We start from the raw sequence: 25,671 nt of genomic DNA on the forward strand, positions 1-25,671 counted from the left end.
GTACTTTTATCTACTTATTGAAAACAATAAATAATTTTTTTATTTGAGTTTACTACCGTAATTTCATTCGTTTTCCATTAATTTTTTTTTGTTAAGTTTTACTTTCATATTGTTTACATGATGTCAGTCGACAGTCAGATGTAGATTTAAGCATCTTAATAAAATTTTATTTCTCATTGAATAAATTAATAATTTTTATTTTGTGGTATTGAAGGTGTCGAACCAAATCAAATTCAAAAGATTAAAAATAATTTATAAGATGAATGTTTTCTATTATAATTTTAAAATATAGAAAGGTGCGGTTATTAAATAAGCATTAAATTCATTATTTAAATGAATGGAATAATACAACGGTAAAATAATGAGATTTTCTTCATAAGAATATGGGAAAAAGTCAATGTTTATTGAAAGCTTAAATTGTTTTTCTACTAAATCGGATCAAAATGGATTTAAATTTGAAAATAATTATGAAAAACTAAAAGCTTAAAGTTGTTAGAAAAAAATACTGTTAAAAAATGTTGAAAAGGGTTTGAACAAAATTTCAGATTTTTTAAAATATTTGCCAAATTCATTTAAAATTCACATTTTACTAGACAACATTTGAAAATCGGGTTGGCTTAGATTTTAAATTATGTAAATTTATTAAAGCTTTTGGTAAAAATATGCAGGAATCATAAATATTTGTTTAATTACATAAAATTTGGAGCAATGTACACATTGAACCAAAATGTTGCAAAGAATATTTCATATTTGAAAAGCCCCTTATAGCAATCGCTAAATTATTACAGATTCAACAACAAAACACACTAATTTTTTAATATTCATTCGAAAAATATTAGATCGAATCATACAAGCTCGAATCAAATACCAATTAATCATACACGCTCGAATCAAACACGAATAAATCATACACGTTATGTTTGATTTATGCTCAATGCAACTCATCTACAACTCAATCATACCAATAATAAATGAGTTTAATATCGCACTTAACTGAGTATCCTTGAATATATAACTTTTCGACCCAGCAATTATTTTATTTACTCTTACCACTGAACTATGTTGGTATTTTGTCCATGTGACCCATTTTTTTCGTAATTAGTTGTATTTGGCTCATTTTATTAATGTTGAATAAAATTTTAATTTTTCTCTTTTAAAAGATTTTTCTATAAATTTTGATTACAAAAATTTAGCAAGACCTAATTAAGTTATAAAATTTTGCCATTTAGACCATTTCCATATTAGATTATGGTTTCACATTTGAAATACCGGAAATGTTGCAGAAGTTTTGATGTCAACATTATGTTGTCATTCCTGCTGTCACTTGTATATCTTATGCTTTGCTAAAGATTCCGTAAAATTCCTATTTGATATCTAATGGGACTACAGCTTCTAATTTCATATTATTATATAATATACACATATTGTGTTTAGACCTCCAGTTTGCTATCATTCGAGATTTTTTTTTATATCTTTAACCGAAATACTTGAATTCAATTATCATTCAATTTTCAGAATATTTTTAAAATCATTCAACAAGAAAACTCAACTATTCATGTTTGATTCAAACGAAACGTATATTTTTTTCACACATATATTCTAAAACATTATTTAAAAATTTTATTAAAAATTTTCGACGCATTTCCCATTCTAAGTTTTACAATTACTCCTAGTAAATTCATTGCACGCGCATAATATGTATTTAAGAATATTTGCGTCAACTGAAAGTCACAAACTGTTTTATTGCTTGTTTAGATGTAATCATACACAATGTAACAAACACAAGCAATCAAACAATTGTAAAACTGTAAATTGAATATTTAAAAATTAACAATGGTGAATGTCAATATTTTATATTTAACGGTTTAACAAATTTTAAATATACTATTTCGTTCAACAAACATATTTAAATTTGATTTATACTATTTTAGGACTTAAGCAAACATGCAATTTTTAATTTTGCAATTATTGTTTAATTGTAAAATCGTTGCGCGCACAACTAAGCAACAAACTTGTTGCATTAATTCAAATCGAATGCGTTAAATAAAAATTGCAATCAGTTTGTAAAAAATTACAAAATGTTTGATTTCTTAACTGCATGCAATCATACAGTTGCATGTGTTCTCGCTTGAATATACAAGCCTATATGGAATACAAATTAAGCAATCAAACAGTTGCAATACTAAATATCGCATGTCTCGCTGAGCCCTTCATCTAAATTTTTAATAATTGAATTTAAAGATTATCCTTGTTAATAAAATCCTTGTAATTTAAGAAAATTACAATTATGTATTTATTGTATAGCCACGTTTTTGTTTCATTTAATCCTACAAAATTACAAGAATATACTCGTTAATTGTAATTAGACCTTAAATTTTACTTTCAATGATGAGAAGACAAAAAATAACAACTAAATTAACTAGATTTTCCCGTAAAAAATTAAAAGGGAAAAACTAATCTTTTTATGTCAAAAGATACAAAATTTTTTTATAATGCTCTAAAAATTCAGAAAAATAAAAATAAAAATTTCCCACCTTGTTAATTAAAACTCACACTGACATTCATTCATTCGCTCATTCATTCACTCACTCACACACTTACCCACTAATTCCCATTCATTTTCAACCAAAACAATTCATGTAAATTTTTTTTAATAGTTTTGTACATGTTCCCAGGTAATTAATTTCACTTTTTTTCAGACTTTAAAGTTGACTTTCAATTTCGTGATTTAATCATTCTTTTGTAAATAATAAAGAGCGAGCATTATTTAACGATTAGCGATCATTAAATTCATATCTTTTTCTTTCCGTTCTATTGTATTGTTGTTAACGAATGTTCGTGTATGTGTAAAATAACATCCAACAAATCTCTACAACATTAAATGCTAAAATATAAATTTGCTGTTCATAATCTCTAAAATTTTCAACACAATTATTTTTTAGATTTTAAAGTAACTTTTTAATAATAACGATTTTATAATCGTGAACCTTATTTCTCTCTCTCTCTCCCTCTCTATCTCTCTCACTCTCTCTCTCTGAAAAAATATGGTTTTTAAAGATTTTCAATTTTCTATTTAGTTTCCCTTTTGGTTGTTACTTAATTTTGGTTTAAGTGAAGCTTTTTTGTTTTGGGACTTTCAATTTTAATCGTATTTAAACTGATAAATAAAAAATTACAATTTAATATTAAAATAAAATTAAACAATTTTTTTTATATATTTTTCAATTATTTTGCATTTCTCTTTTTGCTCTTTTCTGCCAGGGCTTTTTAAAAAACGCTTAAATTTTTCGATTGTCTATTTTTAAATCCACATTTTAATTCCCAATTACATTTAAACTTCATAAGTATACTTAAATATCATTAAAATTAGAGAAAATTTCCTTTTATTATTCAAGTGGGTACAAAATAATTTTAAGAAGAACAATAAAATATGAGGAGAAAGTTCACTCATCCGCAGCTCAGTACTTACGTTATTTCAGTTAAGTGTGCAAAATTATTAATAAAATTATAATAAATTTTTTTTTTTTTATATTTATTTTTTAAAATTTCAAGCATATCAAAAATACCTAAAATTAATACCCATTGTCACAGTTTAATGGTCATTATACGTTTATTGTTGATATTCCATGCTGTGTAGATGTGATTGATATTAATTCAGTAATGATAGTTTTCCGTTGGAGAACTATTGGAGCAACTATGAGATATTTTAAGGTTTGTCTGGTTCAAGTTAATTTGTAAGAATAATAATATTTGAGAGATGATCGTGTAGGAAATAATTATGAGTATAGTAATAGAATAGGTCATTCTTCAAAAAAATTAAAACTTGTTGAGTGTGAACGACTACATTCCAAATTTTACTGTATTTGCAATTATAGCTTTCATATGACATTTCTGATTACGCGCATAATCAGATATGTCATATTATATAAAATATATACATATTTTTCATGACGAATTTGGCTTAGCTAAATGTACAGTAATTTTTGACAATAATTTCAATGATGGTTTTTGTAAGAATAATGAAACTTGTGTTCAATCGACAAATTTGCTTTAAATATGAGTATTGTGCTTGAGATTCTTAAATAACAATTTAAGTTTCTCGCAGTTTTCTAAAAATTTTTAACACCTTTCGTTTAATAATGAAAAATAAATAGAATTTAGGAAATTTTAAGTTCTCAAATTCAGAACCATAAAAATGTAAAACACTCTGTTATATCTAAATTTCCGTAAACAATTCTAGAATCATCTGTAATTTTAATATTTAGGCTTATATCGACATTTTGGCTAAAACTTCGTCATTTACATTGCATTTGCCTAACTCCAGATTTGACATTAACTAGTTTTATTCAACAATAATTCAATTTTAACTGCTGAATTAGTCAAATTCACATTATATTTTTGTGTATCTAGATGTTTTCTTTACGTCTCTGACTTGAATTCAATAGCTGCTCATAATAGTTTTGGGGATATTCAGAAATTACAACAAAGTACACATTATGAACTGAACTTCAAAATCATTATGTACAGTAATTATAAATTTTATAAAAATTTAAAGTACTTGTTACATAGGTTAAAAATGCTTTGATTATTTTTTTCCTCTAAAAAAAGCATTTTACAATTTTGTTATTAAAAGAAGTTTCCTGCTAGTTAATTTTACTTCCTAAATTAACAGTTTCGTAAAAAAAATCTACAAAATGATCTTTAAAACGCTTTAATAAATTAATAATCATAATCTTTTATTTTTATTTCCTTTCGGTTACTTAAAATAAAAATTTTTATCACAGCAGTTTCATAAAATTATTTCAATTTTTTTTTTTTCTCTCTGCTTTGTAAAAGATACTTTACAAGTGCCCTATTATTTATGATAAAGAAAAAAAAATTTTTGTTTTATTTAAAATTTCATGACAATGCCATTATGTGGGCTAATTTAACACGCAAGCGAATGTACAAGTCTAATATAAAAATAATGTACAGAATTAGAGTCACTTATTGTAATATGAGGAAAACTGAAGGTCCGTTTGTGGATTTTGAAAAAAAAGAAAAGAAAAAACAAATTCGCGAAATTCGCAATCATATTTGAATTGAAATTTTTTTTTTAAATAATTTTCTTTGAGGCGATATTTAATATTTTCAGAGCTTTTTAAAAATAAATTAAAGCAATCGTGCATAAGACTGAGAAAATTATTTAAGAAATATTAAGCGATTTAAATCAAGCGTTATGTCATTAAATATTTCATATTCTAATTGAGACTATAAGAGAATTATTAGATTTTAGAAGATAATTAGATATTAACTTGGGGCTACTTATTATTAAATCGTTAAGAACAAATATGAAAACAAATTAAACATTAAATCGAATTAAAAAATAATTCAGGCATGCATCTTAAAACACAAGGTCAACAAATTGGTACAATAACTATATTGTAAATGAAAGAACTTTATTGCCAGAAGTAAATTGTCATTTTAAAGTAAATAATTATTGATATATATGTATGTATACAAACACATTCACAATTAAAAGCCGTGACTATTTGCAGAAGATGTTAAAAGAAATACGAACCTAATCCTACTAATTAACAATTTCTTCGCTTGTAAACAAATGTTCAGACGTCTTATTCATTAGTCCTGTGTTCAATTTCATAATTACTTTAAATTATTTGTCAGTTTAAGTAACAATTGGAAAGTTTTCTATTTTTAAGCGCGGTCCATTTATCTGAGCACTATTTCTAGGCCCCATATTAAATTTCAGAATTACGTCTGCAGATTTACATCTGAGTTGTGACGCCTTCAAGCAATATCCCGACGGAAGCCCCTTTAATTGGGCAACAGCCCAATACACGTGTATTAAATTCTTTCGCGTCTCATTCCTTTCAAGGCAGAGACGATAGGATCAACAGTTGGAGTATTTAATTTATATTGCCCCACAGACGGGCTACTGCTAGTCTCGAGACTTGACAACTCAATGAGATCAGTCTCTTCCTTAAAGGTAATAATATGCAATTCGATTACTTAAGTTTGCACTCAAACTCCATTACTCTTACTTTAACATAATTGAATCGATTATGTTTTACTTATTCACAAATATTTTCTTTTAATGTAACGTCAGATTTTCAATTGAAATGGCAAAAATTAAATGATCAATCTTAATCACGACTCTTATTCTTCTTTCAACCAATATAATTTTGCATATTTCCCATTCCTAAGACTTGTTATTAGGCACCCAAATATTCGCATTCGCATGTATAGACATAAAAATGCTTATGCAAACTTTATAATGCAATCACTTTAATCACATATCCATATAGATTGAAATTTTATAATGTTCATGTCATTTTATAAGCTTCCGGGACTCCTCTTTTAGCTTTTACATGAAATATTCACAAAACAAAAATAAAAAAATAAAGAGAAAAGGGAAAATTTAAAGCACATTTTTAGCACGGTATTATTTGGCACCTAATTAACTGTTATTATAATGGGGCAATAAATTATAGCCAATAATTTTTTTTTACAAATCCGATAGTAAATGCTTTGATTTGAAAGTTATCTATGATCTGCTTTTATGAATATTTTTGTTTCTCTTTATGCTTATTAATTTTTTTTTGAATTTGAGGATTATTTTCGATTATGAAATTTCACATTTAGGTTTTCTATTTTTTCTTTAAATCTTTACGTATCCACTTGCATTTTAAACCACCTTAGTTGAAACGTCTTTTTGCTGCAACAGTGAAAAACTCTTTTTAATTTTTTCCTCTTTTTATTTTGTTTTGGTTATCTTGGCTCTCATAATATCGTAAATGAATGTTGCATTGGCAATTTATTGTACAAGAAGTACATCTTCTTTAACAGCTTCTTCTTATTTTTTAAGTGAATTTACGTAATCTTAAAAAAAAATTCCATTTGCTATTTAGTAATGTGCATCTTCTTTAAATTTTATCAGAAAAAAAAAAGCGAATTCCTTTAAGAGCAATCATGAAAAAGCTTAGCTGCTTTCTGAGAGTTTGGGTTTTAAAACATTTTATAATTAAGGTCACAAGACCTCTAAAAATTAGTTAAGTTGGAAGTTGTCGGAACAAAGCGTCACAAATGTAATAAAAAGCTTTTTATTTCTTTTCAGCCTTTAAAATCTATTTTTATTTGGACCATAAATAATTCGAATTAGCGAATTTTTAATTCATCTGCAAATTTCGTTAGATCTAATATATTTGCTCTTTTGGAATTCAACTGAAAAACTAAGACTGTATAGTACCGTCCATTTAAGCAGATTATTTCGGCGAAACGAAACTAATTTCAATTTAATTTTTTTTTATGTTTAATTGGACAGAATTTGTATCATTCAATTCGATAGTAGTCAACTTAAGATTGAAAAACAACTCTCAAAAATTTTAGCCAAATTATTTTTTGGAAAAACGTCACTTAATTTTGGAAACTTAGTCAAGAATTTTTTACAACTTTTTAATTTCGTTTACGTAAAATTATTTAGATAATTTGTTTAAATCCCCGATATCAATTTTGAATACGTTGCTCAGTCCTATCATGCTTACCCGGCCGCAATTTTCAATCTTTCTTCGCTTAGAGCTAGGGTCACTCGCAGAGATACTGAAAAAGATTCTCCTTTTTCTCCATTTTCCAACAAATGCGACTCATTGAATTTAATATCTCATGCAGGCCGGCTTTGCCCTTCCCAGACTAAGATATTCCCTGAAACACTTTGGTTTTCTAAAATCTTATTAAGGTCAAACCTATCTTCTTGTTCTGTATGTAGACAGGTTTTTCCACAACCGTATCTATGAGAATCTAAATCCGTTCCAACTCAATATTTTTACATGTTCCAAGGTTTTTAAGAAATTGAAATATTTTTAAAATTGACAAATTATGATTTTTCGGATTTTGAAAATGGGATTGCCCCAAATTTTTCAACATTAATTCAAAAATATTTTATTTGGAAATGCAACAAACAAACAAAAAAGTTGCATTGTTAACAATCACTAATTTATTTTCTTTTTGACTCTTCTTCTTTTTCATTTTTCCAGTTCCATTATGCATTCAGTCATGTATGCATTTAAAAGAAAATAAAAATGATGCATATTTTTTCTACTGCAACTATTTTTTGTCCCCAAAACATACCTTATTTGTGATGGAGCTATAAGATGAATGTGGTGGTTAATGGTATTGGTAAAAATAATTATTTGGAAAATGAAAATTCTATAAAACAATTTTCGATTTTTTTTTTAATGTGAATTAAATGAGTTCGAAGAATGTTGTTTTTGCGGAAAAAGAAAATAAAAAATCTTTTAAGTTTTAAGTTTTTGCAAACTCAATTCTTAAAATAAATTTTTTTTTTCTTAAACATTTTAATTTAAAATTAAAACACTTGGCCTAAATTTACAAAGTTTTAAAAAGACGATTTTTGCACACCCATCTTTCATCATGCACATGCACATTCTCGTACGTGTGTTTGTATAAAAAATAAATTGCATTCATACAACAACATGGGAATTTAAAATAAAAAAAAACCTAATTTGTACACATTCACACAAAGCTCGTTATTATGAATGTTTGTTTGTTTTTTTAATTTAATTATACAATTACTTTTGCGTTACACAGCCATAAATAAAATGCAAGTAAAAAAAAAAATAAAACGCGATTTTACACCTTAATTTGCTATGAATTGAATGAATAAATAAAAATATATTCGGTTAGTATGGTAAAGAGCTTATAGCCAGACCTTAAATTGAATGCGTTCTATTACCAAGAGTATAAGATGAGAAGAATGTCGCCTTACTTTACCACCGGAGGGCATTTTTGCAAAATTAAATTCTTTTAATATTTTTTTATTAATTACAAATCACCTGTTTTGATTCAAGAAGCAACAAAGAAAAGGAAAAAATCACTTTGTGGGTTTTGATTTTATTTTAGATAAAGTCAGGGGCCCCGTCATTTTAAAAATTTTCGCTTCTTTAATTAAAGTTTCCTTTTCATCATATTTTTATTTATTTTTTTTACGTTTTTTGCTTTTAATTTTAATTCTTGAATATTAATTGTAGATTAAGGAAAATTTTTTTTTTTTTTATTATCCGATCGTCTAACTTGTCAATTAATTGAAAAACAGTCTGCTATAATGATTTTATCCATCAAAATAATTAATCGATACATTTTTTTTAAGAGAGATAATCTCAAACATCCGTGATGATAAAGATTTGCAGAATAAATAAAAAATTTATTTTATAATTATTTTTATTCATTATAATGTAATATGCAATTAAAATCGATTTATTGTGCTTGGTATTAGTGTTAAAAGATTTAGAAATCGAAACTGTTATTCTGTTATATTCAAGTATTGTTATTCGTTATACAGGGTATTTCATATAAGTAGGCACTGGTATATAGTTTAATTTTGAAAATTTTATTCATGAAATTCACCAATTATTCTTATAATACAGAATAAAACATGTTTGATTATGGATACGAAGTAGTGTTTCCCAATCGACAGATATGAGAACAGATTGGTCCAATTTTTAAAAATGGTTTTGATATTTGGTACACAGATATTCCAAAACGGACTTGGGGGTAGATTCGGGTGTATACGAATTGCGGCCGGGCACATATATAAATACGTCCCTGGATTTGTACTACTCGATATTTCAAAATGAAATAGAGATATGCCTGCGAGTGAACTTAAAAAGGATATATAAAAATCGCACCATCAGTGTCCTCTCAGGCAGCAGAGCAATGCTATTTACACTCCAATCGACTCAAGTCACCTCCAATCTGGTTTAGGGCTCCTACCGCCAAGCTGGTTTGGGTCAGTAGGAGCCCTTAGAATAAGTGTTCCTACTGACGAAGCTGGGCATCAACAAGCAGAATGACGCTCATTTGGGTGCCGAAGCACAGTGGTGACAAATTAGCGCGTAGGGGGTCTGAAGTCACTTTCATTAGGCCGGCCCCTCTCAATGTTTACTTGTCAATGTTATGAATTGTCAATGTTTACCATTAAACGAACCGCACAAATATTACAAATTTTAAATTTTTAATATTTGTGTAGTTCACAAAATACGGTATTCACCCCGTTAATTAAGTTCAACTGTACAGAAAATTTTTATCTTTTATTGTAAAGTATTCAATGAAATCAAAGTTTTAAGTAATAAAAAACAGGATGTGAAAAAAACTGATAAGACAATCACTTTTTATTTCAACTATTTAAAGGATTTGTTCATTGTCGTATATAGATCGTAAAATCTTACGTAATTTAAATAAAAAATTATAAAATTCCTATTAGATATTGTTATTTTTGATTATCATTAAGAGTAAATGCTGTTTTTAGAATCCTCTTAGTAATTTTAACGCATTTAATTAGTTTAAAGTGACCAGTGTGCAATTGTTACAATTCAAACAAAAAGTCTATATTCCAATGTCTTAGGAATAGTTTTATAATTTTATGACGTTTCTTAAACTTCTTTCTAAAATTCATTTTAGATAAATTTTCAATAATCGAATGACTTTAATTTCTATACTAATTTTTGCTTTATGCTTGAAATGAATTACAATAAAATTGGAATGTTAATCAAATAATAAATGATAAACAATTATAATCAAATATTGCTCTATAAAACAAAATTTTAAATACTTTAAAATATTAAAATAAAAATATAAGAAATTTAATTGCAAAATACAAACCTGTTATTAAAAGATATCCAAATGCAATTAAGAAGAATAATTGAAATTTATTCAACATTTTGTTAATCAAATTTAATTAATATTTACAATGAATTTAAAATATTTGTAGTTCTAAAATTATTAAATATCACAATATTAAATTTAAATTTTAATTAAAAAAAAATTAATTTCAAAATTTCACTAAAATTTTCTTGCAAAACTCGAAAATATAAAATTTATTTTGAAGTTTATAAAATTAAATTGTCAATAATTGTTGTCAAAAACTGTTCACTTCACCGAATATAAAGATGTCACTTTAATTATAGTAAACAAATACGCTCGATTAATCGAAAAAATAATTCGATTATATTTTATTAATATTCTTTTTATATTGAAATTTAATTTAATTTTTCTTGATTAACAAATAAATTGTAATTTTTTTGTAATGATTTGAGATCTTGAGTAAGTGACGACTTTTTTATTTTTATATAGTGAAGTAAAAATAAATTTTAATAAATGCAATTCTTATTATTGTAATTAGTAACTTGTATATGGAAACTATTAATAATAATTGATTTTATTAATTCTGTTTTTTATTCTTTTCTACTTATTCAATTGAGCAAATCAAGCATGTACTCCTTATTTGTAAAGTAGACAGACGATTTTTTTTTGATTTTTTTTTATATCGAACTTTTATATCGAATTTTTATTGTTATTATTGCAATTCAATTGTATATTATGTATTCATTTAGGTAATTAATTATTCTTTAATAATTCAGCGAACAATTTTATTATAGTAAATAAAATTTATTTAAATATATAAATATATAGCTGTCAAATTTATATTGTTATAATATATTTTCTAACAGTTTATTGTTGTAATTTTAATATATATATATATATAGCAAATACATGTACATATATATATATTTATATATAAAATATTTCAAGGTCTTATATTTAATTTTTTAATTTTCTTCTTCTATAATTTTTAAATTTTTTTATTATTTTTGATATTTTCATAATATATTTTTAATTTTTGTTTCAAATTTTCAAATAAATTTATTTAAATTTTATTTAATATTATATATTATAACGAAAATATATATTTTATAATAATAACCACCTACAAATTAAAATTATTTTTAATGTTATTTTATTTCTTAATTAATTAAATTATTATTTTTATTAAAGTTCATTAATTTATTTGTTTTATTATCTGAAAAATAATATTATCTGAAATGAAGTAATAATGATGACAACAATTAATTAATTAAAATAATAATAAATAAATTTTTAAATTAATTAATTAATAAGTTATTTGATAATTTAATTAACATAATAATTAATATGCACGAGAATAACGTAGAATTAAATGAAATTTTTTGATATATACAGTGAGAAATATAACAGTTATTTTCTTTGAGAGAACAATGAAGAGAACAAAAAAATTAAATTAAAAATGAAATGTCACAAAAATGTCATAAAAATGTCAAAAAATTTTTTTTTTATTTCGAAAAAATTGTTATATTTTTTTTTTTGTAATTTGATTTCGTTATTTTGACAATAAATAGAGTTGACAATAATCAATTATAAAATTTGAAAAGCTTATTTATTATTGGTCAATATTATTTATATATATATATATAAATTTAATGTCAAAACGGAATGTAAATTTAGAAAAAAAATAAAATAAAATATGTAGAAAAAATATGGAAAAAATTCAAAAATTTTAATTGTAATTTTTATGCTTGCTTATCCAATTAATTTATTATAATATTTTATTATTATTTTGACATTTCATTATAATTTTACTACTTTTTTGTTATATTGTTATACTGTATAACAAATAAGAAAAAATAAAAATTCCAAAAAAAAACGAGTTTTTGTTTTCCTTTTAATTTTGATTTTACTAATGAAAATTTTCAAGTCATACTAACAAATATTTCAACAGATTTCAAATATTTTGATATAAAATTTTAAAAAATCAAGATTTATTTGTCATATTTTTTTTCTCTTTCTTTTATTATTGTTTTTTGTTTTTGTTTATCTTGTGTTATTTTGTAATATTTTTAATAATATTTTTTTATTTATAGTTTAGTTTCCTTTTGTTTATTCATAATTTTGGTTTTTTTTATGAATATAATTTTGTGCTTTTGTTAAAAAAAAAATATTTGTTACAAAATTGCATTATTTTGCACTATATACGTTTGTATATGCACACAAACACACAAAATATGTATGTATTAATTTATAAAATAAAAAAGAAAAAATTATTTTGCTTTTTTTTCTTCTTTTGCTTGAATTTTATTATTCCAATTTTCGATATCTATTTTTCTTTATTTTTATATTTATTTTTAATAAATATAATATATTTAATTACACACCAGACCTAGAGATGATGATTTTTTATATTATTTTTATTTTATTATATTTATTGTTTTATTTTGTATATATTTTTTAGCAAAATCACTCTAAATTGCAGCCCCTAAAATAAAAATAAAATATAAATAAAACCACGAACACACGATCTTGATTTATCTTTGAAATTTTGCGGTTTAATATTATTTCAATATATACATATTTGCGCCTGTGTGTAAATATAAGAGTTATGCTTTTGTTTTTTTGTTTTGTTCATTTTTGTTAATTCATTAAATCTTAAGGCTGTTTTTTTTATGAGTAAAAATAAACTACAATAACAATTAAAATTATAAGTTATTATCAGCATGTATATAGAGAGTATAACAATATATATATAGAGAATAACGATATATATGCATAGTATAACAATATATGTATAGAGTATAACAATATATATGCATAGTATAACAATATATATGTAGAGTATAACAATATATATGCATAGTATAAAGTATAACAATATACATATACATAGAGTATAAGAATAAATATACATATATATATATATATATATATATATACATATGTATATTTAATATATATATATATATGTATAAAGTATAACAATATAAAATTCACGAAATAGAATTGCGATTAAAAATTTTTTTTTTATTATTGTTTTTTATATAAAAATATAAAGAAGATAAAGTATTTTAAAGGTACTCGTAATACTGTAGAACATGAAAACATAAAGGGAGACGATGCTCAATAAAATTTACTGTGTAGGAAAAGCATGAAAAAATAGAAACAAAAAAAAATAACAAAAATAACAAAAATATTGCATAAAAACTCTACCTTTATAGCAGTTTGTGTCATGTAAAATTAAAAGAAAGACGAAGACGGCAGTATACAAACTTTTAAATTTTGTACATGCAAGAAGCGCGATTATAGAAAATTAAAAGAAAAAAAAATTTATCTATACTTTTTTTGTTTTTGTTTTCTAGTTACTTACTATTTTACTAACTAGTTTTTATACTGAAAATAAAAATTTATTTTTATATTATTGTTTTATAAAAAAAAAAACGTGTTACACGTTCATTCAAATTTATTTACAATTTTTGTACAATCTTCTCTGAGCCATAATATAAAATTCATATATTGGATCTCCACAACTAAAGTGAGCTAAGTCAAAAATTTCGATTTTTCGGGTCTTAAAACATTTAAAAAACTGTTCTAAAGTAAATTGAAAAATAGTTCATTTCAGAGGGCATATTATCTTTTATCGTACATCAATACCCTTGATCTTTTGCTGGAAATAATTTTTTAATTTAATTTTTTCAAAATTGATTTGACTTAATACAATATTACAGTAAAGGTTCATTATTGTGATTTTCATCAGATTAAATTTAATTATTCGGAATTTTCTCAAACATGATTTTTTTTGAGTTAACGCACTTTCGTATTCACATAGATATAATATGCACTCCTACTATTTTATTGCAATATTTTCTGTATATATTTTTTTCCTTTCTCCTATTTTCTATTATATTTTTCTATTTTTTTTATTTTAAAAGAAATAAAATAGAAGAAAATGTTAGTTGCTTAATGGCTTATTTTATGTCGGTTCTATATGAAAGCAATAAATTTTGAAAAAAAGAAAAAAATATTTAAATTAACATAAAAAAATATGTTTTTTGTTAGAAACTTATATAAATTGTTTTTGTTTTTTTGTTTTTTTTTTTTGCTAATATAACATTTTTGCTATTGATTTTGAAAACTAAAATAAATTTTTGCGAAAAGAGAGGAAAAGTCGAGAAGAATTTACTCCTACATTGCATATGAGTTCATTAATTTAACTTTAACCTCTAAATTTTATTCACATAGATGTCTGCTTATTAACCCTTTTGGGACAGCCGTGTATTTATTGATGTTGAAAAATATATGTCATCAATTAAATTGTGATGGTGTAACGTGAAACATATTTTTCCAAAATCTTATTTCTGAAGTTGTTATAGATAATTCCATTAGAAGAACATTCTTAGTATATGAACTAAGTACTTTTTCTTAAGCGATTTTGGCATTTATATATATAGTTGGTAATATCCACAAGAACAAGTTCTTATAAAAACTGACTGAGATATATTCTGTTGAAATACCTTTGAGGGTACAAAAAGCACTTAATAGTAATAATAATTAAATTTAGAATTATGCTATATATTATATAGTTTCATTTCGAATCCGAAAGGGTTAAAATATATTGAAGAGTTGAAGTTTTTTCTTTAATTTATTATATTAAATTGTTTCTAGAATTATTCTACAAAAGTAGAATCTTATGAGTATTGAATAATTAAAAAGATAAGCGCGTAAAAATTATTAAATATATTCAAAATTATTTGCTAAATAAGATTTTTGACTAGAAAAAGTTACAAATCAAATTGAAGACATTAATCAAACAAAAGACTTAAGTTAGAAACTTGCATTTTTTTTTTAATTTATTTAAAAAATTATGTCAAGATTTTTTTAAATTTATGATTTATTTTTGTTTATTTATTTTAAAATCTTTTAAATTTTTTAATTACACAGCTACCCCTATAAGAATTATGGTGTCAAGTTATGAATATTCAAGCATTATTATTATTAATTGTAATTTAGTAACTGATTTGATATCTAAATCTCACATGTGTTTTATTATTAAATTAATCCTATTATTTGAGCTAATATTAGGTAATTCTCGTAAGCTATTAAAAAAAGCTCATTAAAATTTTAAAATATAAGCAAAGAATCATTAATCGTAGCCTTATATGGTTAATCGTAGGCAACTTAAAATATTTAAAATTTGTATGGAATTTGAAAATTTTCAAAATTTATTCAAAACTTGTAAGATTTGACGCTTAATAATATTTTTTATAGCATAATTTTTATGGCTGCATACAATTTATTCATTTAATGCGTTTCTAAATTAACAAAAATATTCCAATTTATTGCAATTTTTTTATTAAAATTAAATAATGGCCAAAATTGTTAAGAAAATTAATAACTTCAAAACACAGGGCAGGATTTTGTGTTTTCGTTTGTCTTGCATATAACAAAATTTTAATTAAAATTAAATAGTTGGAATGAAGAATTTATTTAAAAAAATAGAATTTATTACCTAAATTAAATGATCTATGAAAATCGAAAATATTGTAATTTTTTTTTTTAAATTTTAAAATAAATTAAGAATAATAAAATTTAATTTCATTCATTTTTTTTTATTTTTTATTTTTAGGTAAGTCATTAAAACTGTACAAAATTTTATATTAAACTATGGGACTCAAAAAAAAAAGAATGGATGAAAAAAAGTCAAGCTGCATTAAATTTTATAATGGCGCATAACAAAAACAAAAAATTCATTAATTAAGAAATTTTCAATAAAAAATCGAACAGAAAATTTTTTTTTTTGGAGGAGTTATTTTAATCGTATCTTAACTATGAAACATACTTAATTGTGGAATTCAAATAAAATATTTGAATTGTCGAGAAATTGATCAAAATCTATTAATTGTGAGGTCTAATTACAATAGCAGGTAATTGTTTAAATTTCAAATGAAAATAGAAAACTTGAGAAACCATTTTTTTTAATTATTAAAATAAAATTGTTAAAATAAATAAAAATTGCATATTATACTGCTTGCCATTTTAGTTGTTGTAAATTACGTAAATTATTTTATACAATATTGTATATAAAAGAGTGTATAAATCAATAAAAAGAGAAGGTATACGGAGACAGTCACCTAAAAAAAATTTTGAAGTTAAAAGAAGAATTAAATCGATGGTATTTTTAAAATATTTTGGCATTTTCTGGAGCTTCTTAATTTTCTTAAATTGTCTCAAGGTAAACAACAATAAATTAAAGAATATTTAAAATTACTTTTGGAATTTTGTCGATGCTGACTCGAATTCATTTGTGAAATGTATAATTTTCGTGTTGCATAAGTAATTGGCCTTAAAAGAGGCAACTACTATTAGTTATGAACTCCTTCGAATTGGAAATCCGAGAAGAACTAGAATTAGGAGTATATGAAAACAGAGTAAAGAAAAGACGGGTTAATGCGTTCTTTGACCCGCAAAGACCAAAACTGTAGCGGGTCAAGGCGTTTCTGGATATAATTACAGTATATAAGAAAATATAAGGTTTTTTTAAGAAAAAAAATGAAAACGCTTAAAGCTTTCATCAGTAATACATCACACGACTCTGAGTAAGAGCATTCGAAGATCTTGTGTAGGGGATTCGTAAAATTTCTTTGCACCCTCTCGGCAATTGGGTATTACGAAACATTGGAATGCCTCAAACTATGTCCTCCTAGTTCAGTAGCTACAGAGGTGTCGGTGTCCACATAGAATTCAAATTTTATTAAAGAATAGACATTAAGCGGGTGTCACCATGAAAAATTGTTATGGGTGCCTAATTTATTCTCTTTTTTGTGTCATGGTGCAAACTAACAATTTTTACTCTCAATTTAAGACTAAAGCTGATTTTTACTAAAAAATTTCGTTAATTTTGAACGACTCTTACATTTTCATGACACAAAGGAATAAATCGCTCAAAATTTTAACAATATCCTTATATCTTATCTAACGTGATATTTAATTGAAGTTGGAATCAAACCATTTGAAATTTTTCAAAATAAAAACAACAAAGACAAATTAATTTATAAAACTTTTAACCCTTTTTAAATTCATTTTTACCTCCATTTAACCTTAATTTAATGCAAGTTGAGTTTTTTTTTGTTTATGCAATAATCAATTTAAAATAAATTAAACTCAAATATGGTACTGAAATAATTTATAAGAATATTTTGAAATTTAAAACATTTTTGGATTAAAAACGATTAAAAATCATATATGAAATTTAATTAAAATTTAAAATAAAAAATTTTTTTTTGTTAGTATCTTTTGCACTTTGATTCAATATAGTATGAGATCAAATGATTTCTAAGATAAAGTTCACATATTTCTAAATTAAGGCAAAATTCAAGTGTTTTCAAATTAATCAATAAAATTTTAATTACTGCCAAATGATTATTTTTATATTTTATATTTTTTGAAATTAAATTTAGTTTTTCTATTGCAATGATCACACTTATGCTGCTGAAATTCAATTCAATGAAAAGACAATTTTTGTTTAAATTTTTTCTAATTTTTAAAATAATTAATTACGGAAGAACATGCGATTTTATATACACACATAAATAAGAAATATGTGATTAAAAAAGCTCAGTTAAATTTAAAAGACATACACTTAATTTATAATTTGATAGATTAATTTATTTATACAGTATTTTCCCAAAATTTTTATAGGATTACAATTTGGGTAAAGAAATTACGAAATATTCATTGATAAAATAAAAAAATAAATTTGAGTCAAATCAATAGTTTGTAATGTAGCACTTTTTCCTTCAACAAGTAAAAATTCTGCTTTTAAAATTACTATTAATAAAATTACTTTCATTCATATTATACGAATGTATTTCGAGGATTGCATACATTTAGGATGATATAAGATGAATGAAACCAAAAAAAATTCAAAGAGGCGTTAACATAATGCTCCAATTTAAGGATCAATTTCGTGAATTAAGAAAAATAATTATATTTTTTAATGGTATGATATTTACTGTTATCTTTCTACAAATTATGACCAGAAATGTCAAATTTTACAAATTTCAAGAGACGATAACTTGACAGGAGGTGGAAGTGACAAAAAAATTTGGAGAAAACAAAATTAACTATTTATTACCGTCAAAAAGCTTCTTAAATTTCAGACTTCTATAATCTGTGGTCTAGAAGAAAAATTATATCCGAAATTTGGAGAAAGCGAATTTTAGATAACGGTAAATTTTGTTTTTATAATGTTCAAATATGGTATGCCGCTGTAGAAGAAGCAGGCAATTATTTAGCTGCATTTGCAAAATTTGAAAAATTCGTATAGTTCTTATAGTACAACTAGTTGAAAAAATTCATTTCCAGGGTTTTTGGAGGGCTATAATTTTTAGAGTGGCTTTTTTATAAAATTTTCTTCTACGGAAATAAGTTTCTAGTAAAAATTTCAACTTTCTTTCTTCAAGGGAGTATAAATTTTGCAAAAACGTCCACGGACGAGCTGATGGACGGATTCATACGGATTTCATCCGTAGCTGACGGACGGATGGAAATAGTGAAACTAATAAGCACTTTTTTTCAAATTTTTTTCTGGAAAATTACTAAAAATTACAAGGAATTTTTATTATTATTATTCAGAAATTCATAAATTAAGTTTAAATTTTGGAAATCCATGTCTTAAAGCTATTACATTAAAAATTTTGTTAGCTTAATAAACTTTTTACTATTTGTAATTTAATATAGAGTGAGCGTTACAATCAATTTTTATTGCACTCATAATGCATTACGAGAATTGTTTCTTTTTTTTTATAATTTCATATATAACATAAATTACTTATACTTTTATTAATATTTATATACCCTAATAAAGTAAATTAAATTTTTGTAATTTTAGAAATTATAAGAAAATTTGTAAGTGTTATATTTTAGTGAATGCTTTAACCATAAATCCACATTTAGTGTTAAATGTGTTGAGTAATTTTAATAAATTAAGTTTTAATATTAGAATTGCAGTAAATTTAACACAATTTGAAATTTTATACATAAAATTTGGATTATGTATTTACTTAAGCAATAATTTTTTATAACAGTCAACATGGACAACAATATCGTTGAATTATTAAGAAAATTATTAAAAAATTATCAAAATTTCATTGATTTTATTTGAAGTTTTTGTAGGTTTTTAATAATTAAATCCCACAGTTGCTTTTAATTACTTCAATTTTTAAATTATTAGAAAACAATTTGAGCAATTTACAAAAAAAAATGCTCTTGATTAGCAATAACAAGAAAAATTATTTAAAATTTAAATTAAAATTACAAAATCTGATTGATTTTAAATTTTAAATTTATAATTAATTTTATGATGAAAATTATGAAAGCCAATTTTAATTGGAAAATTTCAAAATTTTATAATTTTCATTCTCAAAGTTCTAAATTTTCCCATATAAACTGCATTTGATATAAAATTTGTGTTGAAAAATAAAATTAAATATGAAAATTTTGCTTTATTAAATAAGTTGTAATTAATTAAATTTTGACAAACTTTAAAATTTCAACTACCTACATGAATTAAAATTAAAATTCTGCAAATTCTGTACAATTAAAATGTTCTTAACAAAATTCTAAAATAACGCGCCATCTATAAACAAAATGTCAACAAAGTCAATATACTTTCAAATCAACTCAATAGTTGATCAACCAATAATCAACATGAATCAATAATTTACTGTCAAAAACAAAAAATTTTTCTTGTTATTCTTCTTTTTTATTTTTTTATTTAAGGTGTGCTTGTATTTATTTATATTTAATGGTTCTTATATATTATGTACACAATATGTACTTTCAATTGAAATTTTATACAGTTATTTTAAAAAATATTATTAAAAAATTTTTTGAATAAATCATGTTCGTGTTAAAAATAATATTTTTTTTTTCTCTCTAATTCAATTCCTGATCCAAAAAACCATGATCCCACATTTCAAATTTCTACATACATATATATAAAAATTCTCATTATAAAAAAAATATTAATTTAAAATTTTCATAAATTATAAATTTGTTATACAATGTCATATCATTGATACTATCGTGCTTTTTATTATAACAAAAAAAATTGAGAAATAAAATAGAAAATGCATATTATGAGGGAAAAAAAATAGAAGGAGTGCATTCATTTTGTTTGAAATGCCAAAATATTAATATTTTAATGTCAAATCTCATTATATAAAATGTCAAAAGTCATGTATGTTATTATACTTTTGTTCTATGCAATAGTGAATTTTATGAGACTATAAAACTAGGTAAAACTTTAGTAGATTCTTAATTTCTAACTTTTTCAAGCTATTACAAATTGTTATTACAATTCTTATTTACATACATGCTTATGTATTGTCAAATATGAAATCTTGCATTTTAGTTTTCTTCACTTGCATTTTTGAAACAAAGATGGCAAAATGAGGCACAATCGAAAGAAAATCAAGTCTATTTTTAAAATAATTCAATTTTTTGAAAAATTTATGAAAATATTGTTAGTATCCTGATTATTTGTGAGGTAAACATCTTACAGAAACGAGATTTTGACAGAAAATATGTTTCGTGATTAGCTCTCTAGTGGTTTTTGAGATTTCGCGAATTATAAGTATATTTTGTAATAATTAGGTATGTATTCCTAAGATCTCTGGTTATTTTAAGAATTTCTAATAATCTGGTATTTCATGAAATATTTATTATACAATAAAATGTTATTTTTACATTTTCATATTAATATCTTTCAGTGTTGACAACATATTGTAATTTTACCAAAAAAAATTTTAAATTTTTCCAAATTCTTATTTTCAATATTAACAATAATCAAGGCAATACAATTATGTTACCACTGTATAACAATATAATAATTTTTTTTTTCTAGCATATAATAATTTTCATTTCATTCCAACCTAAATGAAAATTAAAGAGAACTTTATATATTTATAAATAATTAACACACAATCATACAAATATAAACAATTCTAAATTATACCCAAGAAAAAACAAAAATAAAAAATTTTATGCAGTGCAGTGTGTTAAAAAATTTGCAATATAAATCGGAATATACGAGTAAATGAATTAATCAAGCTTTAAATTCGAGGTTATGAACTCGAAAAATATAATTTCTATACTGTATACTTAATATATATTTTTTTTTAACGTTCTATGTTTTCTTCTAACATTTAATTTTAATTGTAAATTATGCAATTTGTAATACACTATTAATATTATTGCATTAAATATATGTATGTATATACAATTATAATATTATTACATAACACCTAAGTATTATATTATATATGTGAATTTTGTAGTTTTATTTAAAAACGCCAAAGTCATGTTAATGAAAAATAATTGAGAATTAAGAATTAAATTTTTAAATGAATAAGTAGATATGTGTTTTCGGGTTTTTTCTTGTATATAACAGTTTTCATAATCAAATTATTAAAGTGCAACAAACTGTTTATATAATATTCCTACACAGTACACTATTATTTATAATTATTTATTAGAAAAATACAAAATAAAATATTTTTATTCGATTATTAAAAAATCTTGTTGTTAAATTTTATTGTAAAAGTTGACTTCTTAACACAAAATAATATTTGACCCAAATGTTTGTATGTTGAAAAAAAAAAGTACAAAAAAAAATTTTTTTAAGTTTTGTTTATCTTTTTTGATCTTTTATTATAAAAGTTTTTAGAGCTGTTAAATAAAAGATTTTATGGTGTAGTTGCTCCGGGTATTTAATAATAAATAAAAAATAATTTTACAATTTCTAATAATGTGCTTCTAAAAATTCATGAAAAAATATTGTATGTTTTTTTCTCTGTGTTTTTATTTTTATTAAAAAAAAAAAATTATTAAATTTCCAAATCCACCGCAAATAAACCACCCATTTATTTAAATATTTGGTAATAAAATACAGGTTTTTATAACCTTTCGGTTTTCATTATTTTTTCTGTTATATTTCTTTCGAATTCGAATTGAATAAATCACACTTGTGTATAGCTTTTTAATTCCTCATTAATTTTAAATTTTTTTATAAATTATAATTATTTTTTTTACTTTTATTTAACAAAATTTGAACTTTAATTATTTTACAATAAGTAAAACCACAATAATATATTCTGTTATACTTCAAATATAATATTTGCATAAATTGCACAAATTTTATCTTCTTTTTCAAAATTTTTTTTTTTATAATTGCTTGAATTCGAATTTATTATGTCTTTATAATAAATTTATTTTTATTTATTAATTTTTATACTTGTAATTTTTATTTTTTTTTTTTACGATATTTTCCATAAAATATAAAATTCGAAAATTATTGTTTTTAGGCGAGTCTAAAAACAAATCCGTATCACATCCAAATGTAAACTAAAAGTTAAAAATTTATTTTACGATCATGTAAAGCGCCCCTCTTGAAGTTTACATTAAACATAAAAGCAAATATAAAGAAAAACAAAAAAAAAAACAAAACAAAAATAGATGCAAGACATACAAAACATAAAAACAAAAAAAAAAACAAAAAAAAAAAGCATAACGACAATTTAATCGCTAAAAAAAGCTTTTGTTTTTGTTTTTCTTTTTTTTCAAAAATAGAAAAATAATGTTGAAAAAAAAAGAAACGATAAGAAAATTGCAGTACCAATGATCCTAAGAAATTTTTTTCTTCTATTTGTTGTTATTGTTTTCGTAACATTAAACACGTAACATAGGAGGAGAATTAAGATCGAATATAGCCTTATTATATATGGTGAATTTGCCAAAAATATACGGCGAATTTAACTGTTTGGTATTATGTATTGTTTGGTATTATTGCGAATTCGCATAAATGACTTTCTGAATACAACAAAAAATCTGTTAAATTAATTATGAAAAGTATCAAGAATTTTATTGAGATAATTAACTTTAAAATACTGTGAATAATGTACAATGCTGCCATTGCGAAAAAAAATTAGCGAATAACTTCTTTCACCATAATACCAAATGCCAGCAAATTCGTTGAGCTCAAGAGAATTCGGTAATTTGGTGAAATTCACGATATATATAATAATAAATCAATTACTGTAAAAAAATTCGAAACTCTGCAGGCACAGATCGCACATCCCTAAAATCTGCAAGGGTATTAAACTAATTTTAAGCGTTTATTATTTTATTTATTGATTTTAAATAATATATTCACAGAAAAGCCAATAATTAGAGGAGGGCACTAAATATATATGGTTCGGGATACTTGACACATTCATTTATAATGTCTATTTGACATGAGGTAAAAGTAAGACAATAAAATGAGGTAGACTTATTCGCCGATTGTCTTGTTAATGGCCCAATGCTTGGCGTTCGTGTATTAGGTCTTTTCTGACAGCCACGGCTATTACTTAATCACTCTCAGATAAAAATTAAATTTAGTCACTTTCCTTCATCTATTGAGCGAAATACGAAAATACGCTCGGTGGATTTCGTAAAGTTATACTGATTTTGTCTCTTCTGTCGCTTACACATTCATAAATTTTATAGAAATTCTTCACGCTGTATATAGCCTCACAATTACAATCGTTAACGTCTAACGTTAAATTTTCTCACATTTATATAAAAAAAAAAATAAATAAATATTATTGTGTGTTTATTTCTTCTACAATCTACACTCTTAAGCTGAGCTTTACTACCTCTTCTTATATTGGAGTTATTTTTAATAATCTTAAACATTGATAGTTAACGTTTTTTGATTTTGTTACTTTGAGTTTTTTTTTTGTATTTCAGTCTCTTATTCAATTATTCTTTCTTTACACAATCAAACAAATACGATTGAAGAGAGGAAAATGAGGATTTGCCATTTTCTTATACTAAGAGTATATTATGTGAACATTTTAATGTACGGTCGACGATATGAGCATGTTAAATAATATACACGTATATACACAAACATATTATGTATACTATAATTATATCATTTAACGAATTAACATTATACAAGTAACATTAACATACATACAAGTCTGTAATGTACGAGTACTTATAAGTATTTTTTTTTTCTTATTCTTATAAGCTGTTTAACAATTTCAATTTGTTTTGGTGTAGAGTTCGCTCGTTAAATTGTTGTTGAAATTTAAACTGCATTTAGTGATAATAATAGAGTATTTTTGTATAGAGTAGATATTTGAGTTTGTACAGACAAAAAGCTTTTCTGAATATGCCATAAGGCCATAATAAACAAATTTTTCCAAGTACTTTTTAATGTTATCGGAGCAAATATATGCAATGCAATTTTTTCACCTAAATAAAAACGTGTGGGTAATTGGTTATTGGCTTTTATGTAAAAAGATGATGATTCTTAAATGTTGAAAAAAAATATGCTATTGTGCTCTTTAAAAAAACACAAGGAAGATTTAAAAATGTGCATGTAACAAAAATATGCAAAATTGGGTAAAAAAAAACAGAATTTTTTTTTGTACATTGAATTTTTAATAGCAACCAAAATATTGTGTAGAAAGTTGTTTTTGTTTTGTCTCCGGTTTTCTCACAAGACACAATTTATGCATTTTGAATCTATTAATTTTATATAAATTGAATTTTTATTAGAAAAAAAAATTAAATTTTTATTCTGTAAATGGTCATCTTTAATTGCTATCTGAATTTAATAAAATATTTGCTTAAATAATCGTTTTTTATTCGTTTTTTATTACAACTGTGTGTTTTTAATTAAATTAAAATATTACAGCGTTATTCAATTATACATTCAACGTGAAAATTTATGTAAAAAATAAAATAAACAAATTTTACGCATTCAGAAAGGATGCAAAAGAAAAAATTAGCGAATTATGCAAGATTTCATAAAATTTATGATAATTGGATTATACCCAAAAAGTTGGCATCTTATTTAAGAAAAAGAAAAAACAAAATTTAATTTAATATTTTTATTTTCTTCAATTTAATTAGCAAATGTTTTGAAATTCTAAGATTGTATTACACTTTTAATTTATTTTT

General features: G+C 23.4%; 1 protein-coding gene across 1 annotated transcript in view; it reads right to left on the reverse strand.

Annotated features, from left to right (window-relative positions):
- The window catches only part of LOC129607127 (uncharacterized), a 78,781-nt gene extending 67,845 nt beyond the window's left edge, over positions 1 to 10,936 (reverse strand). The window contains exon 1 of the mRNA XM_055517870.1: positions 10,675 to 10,936. Coding sequence (XP_055373845.1) covers positions 10,675 to 10,732 — 58 coding nt within the window. The 5' untranslated portion in view covers positions 10,733 to 10,936. The remainder of the gene's footprint in view (positions 1 to 10,674) is intronic.
- Positions 10,937 to 25,671: the final 14,735 nt, after the last annotated feature.

Source organism: Condylostylus longicornis, unplaced genomic scaffold, assembly GCF_029603195.1.
Source record: "Condylostylus longicornis isolate FDR11 unplaced genomic scaffold, ASM2960319v2 ptg000026l, whole genome shotgun sequence".
Lineage (NCBI taxonomy): Eukaryota > Metazoa > Arthropoda > Insecta > Diptera > Dolichopodidae > Condylostylus > Condylostylus longicornis.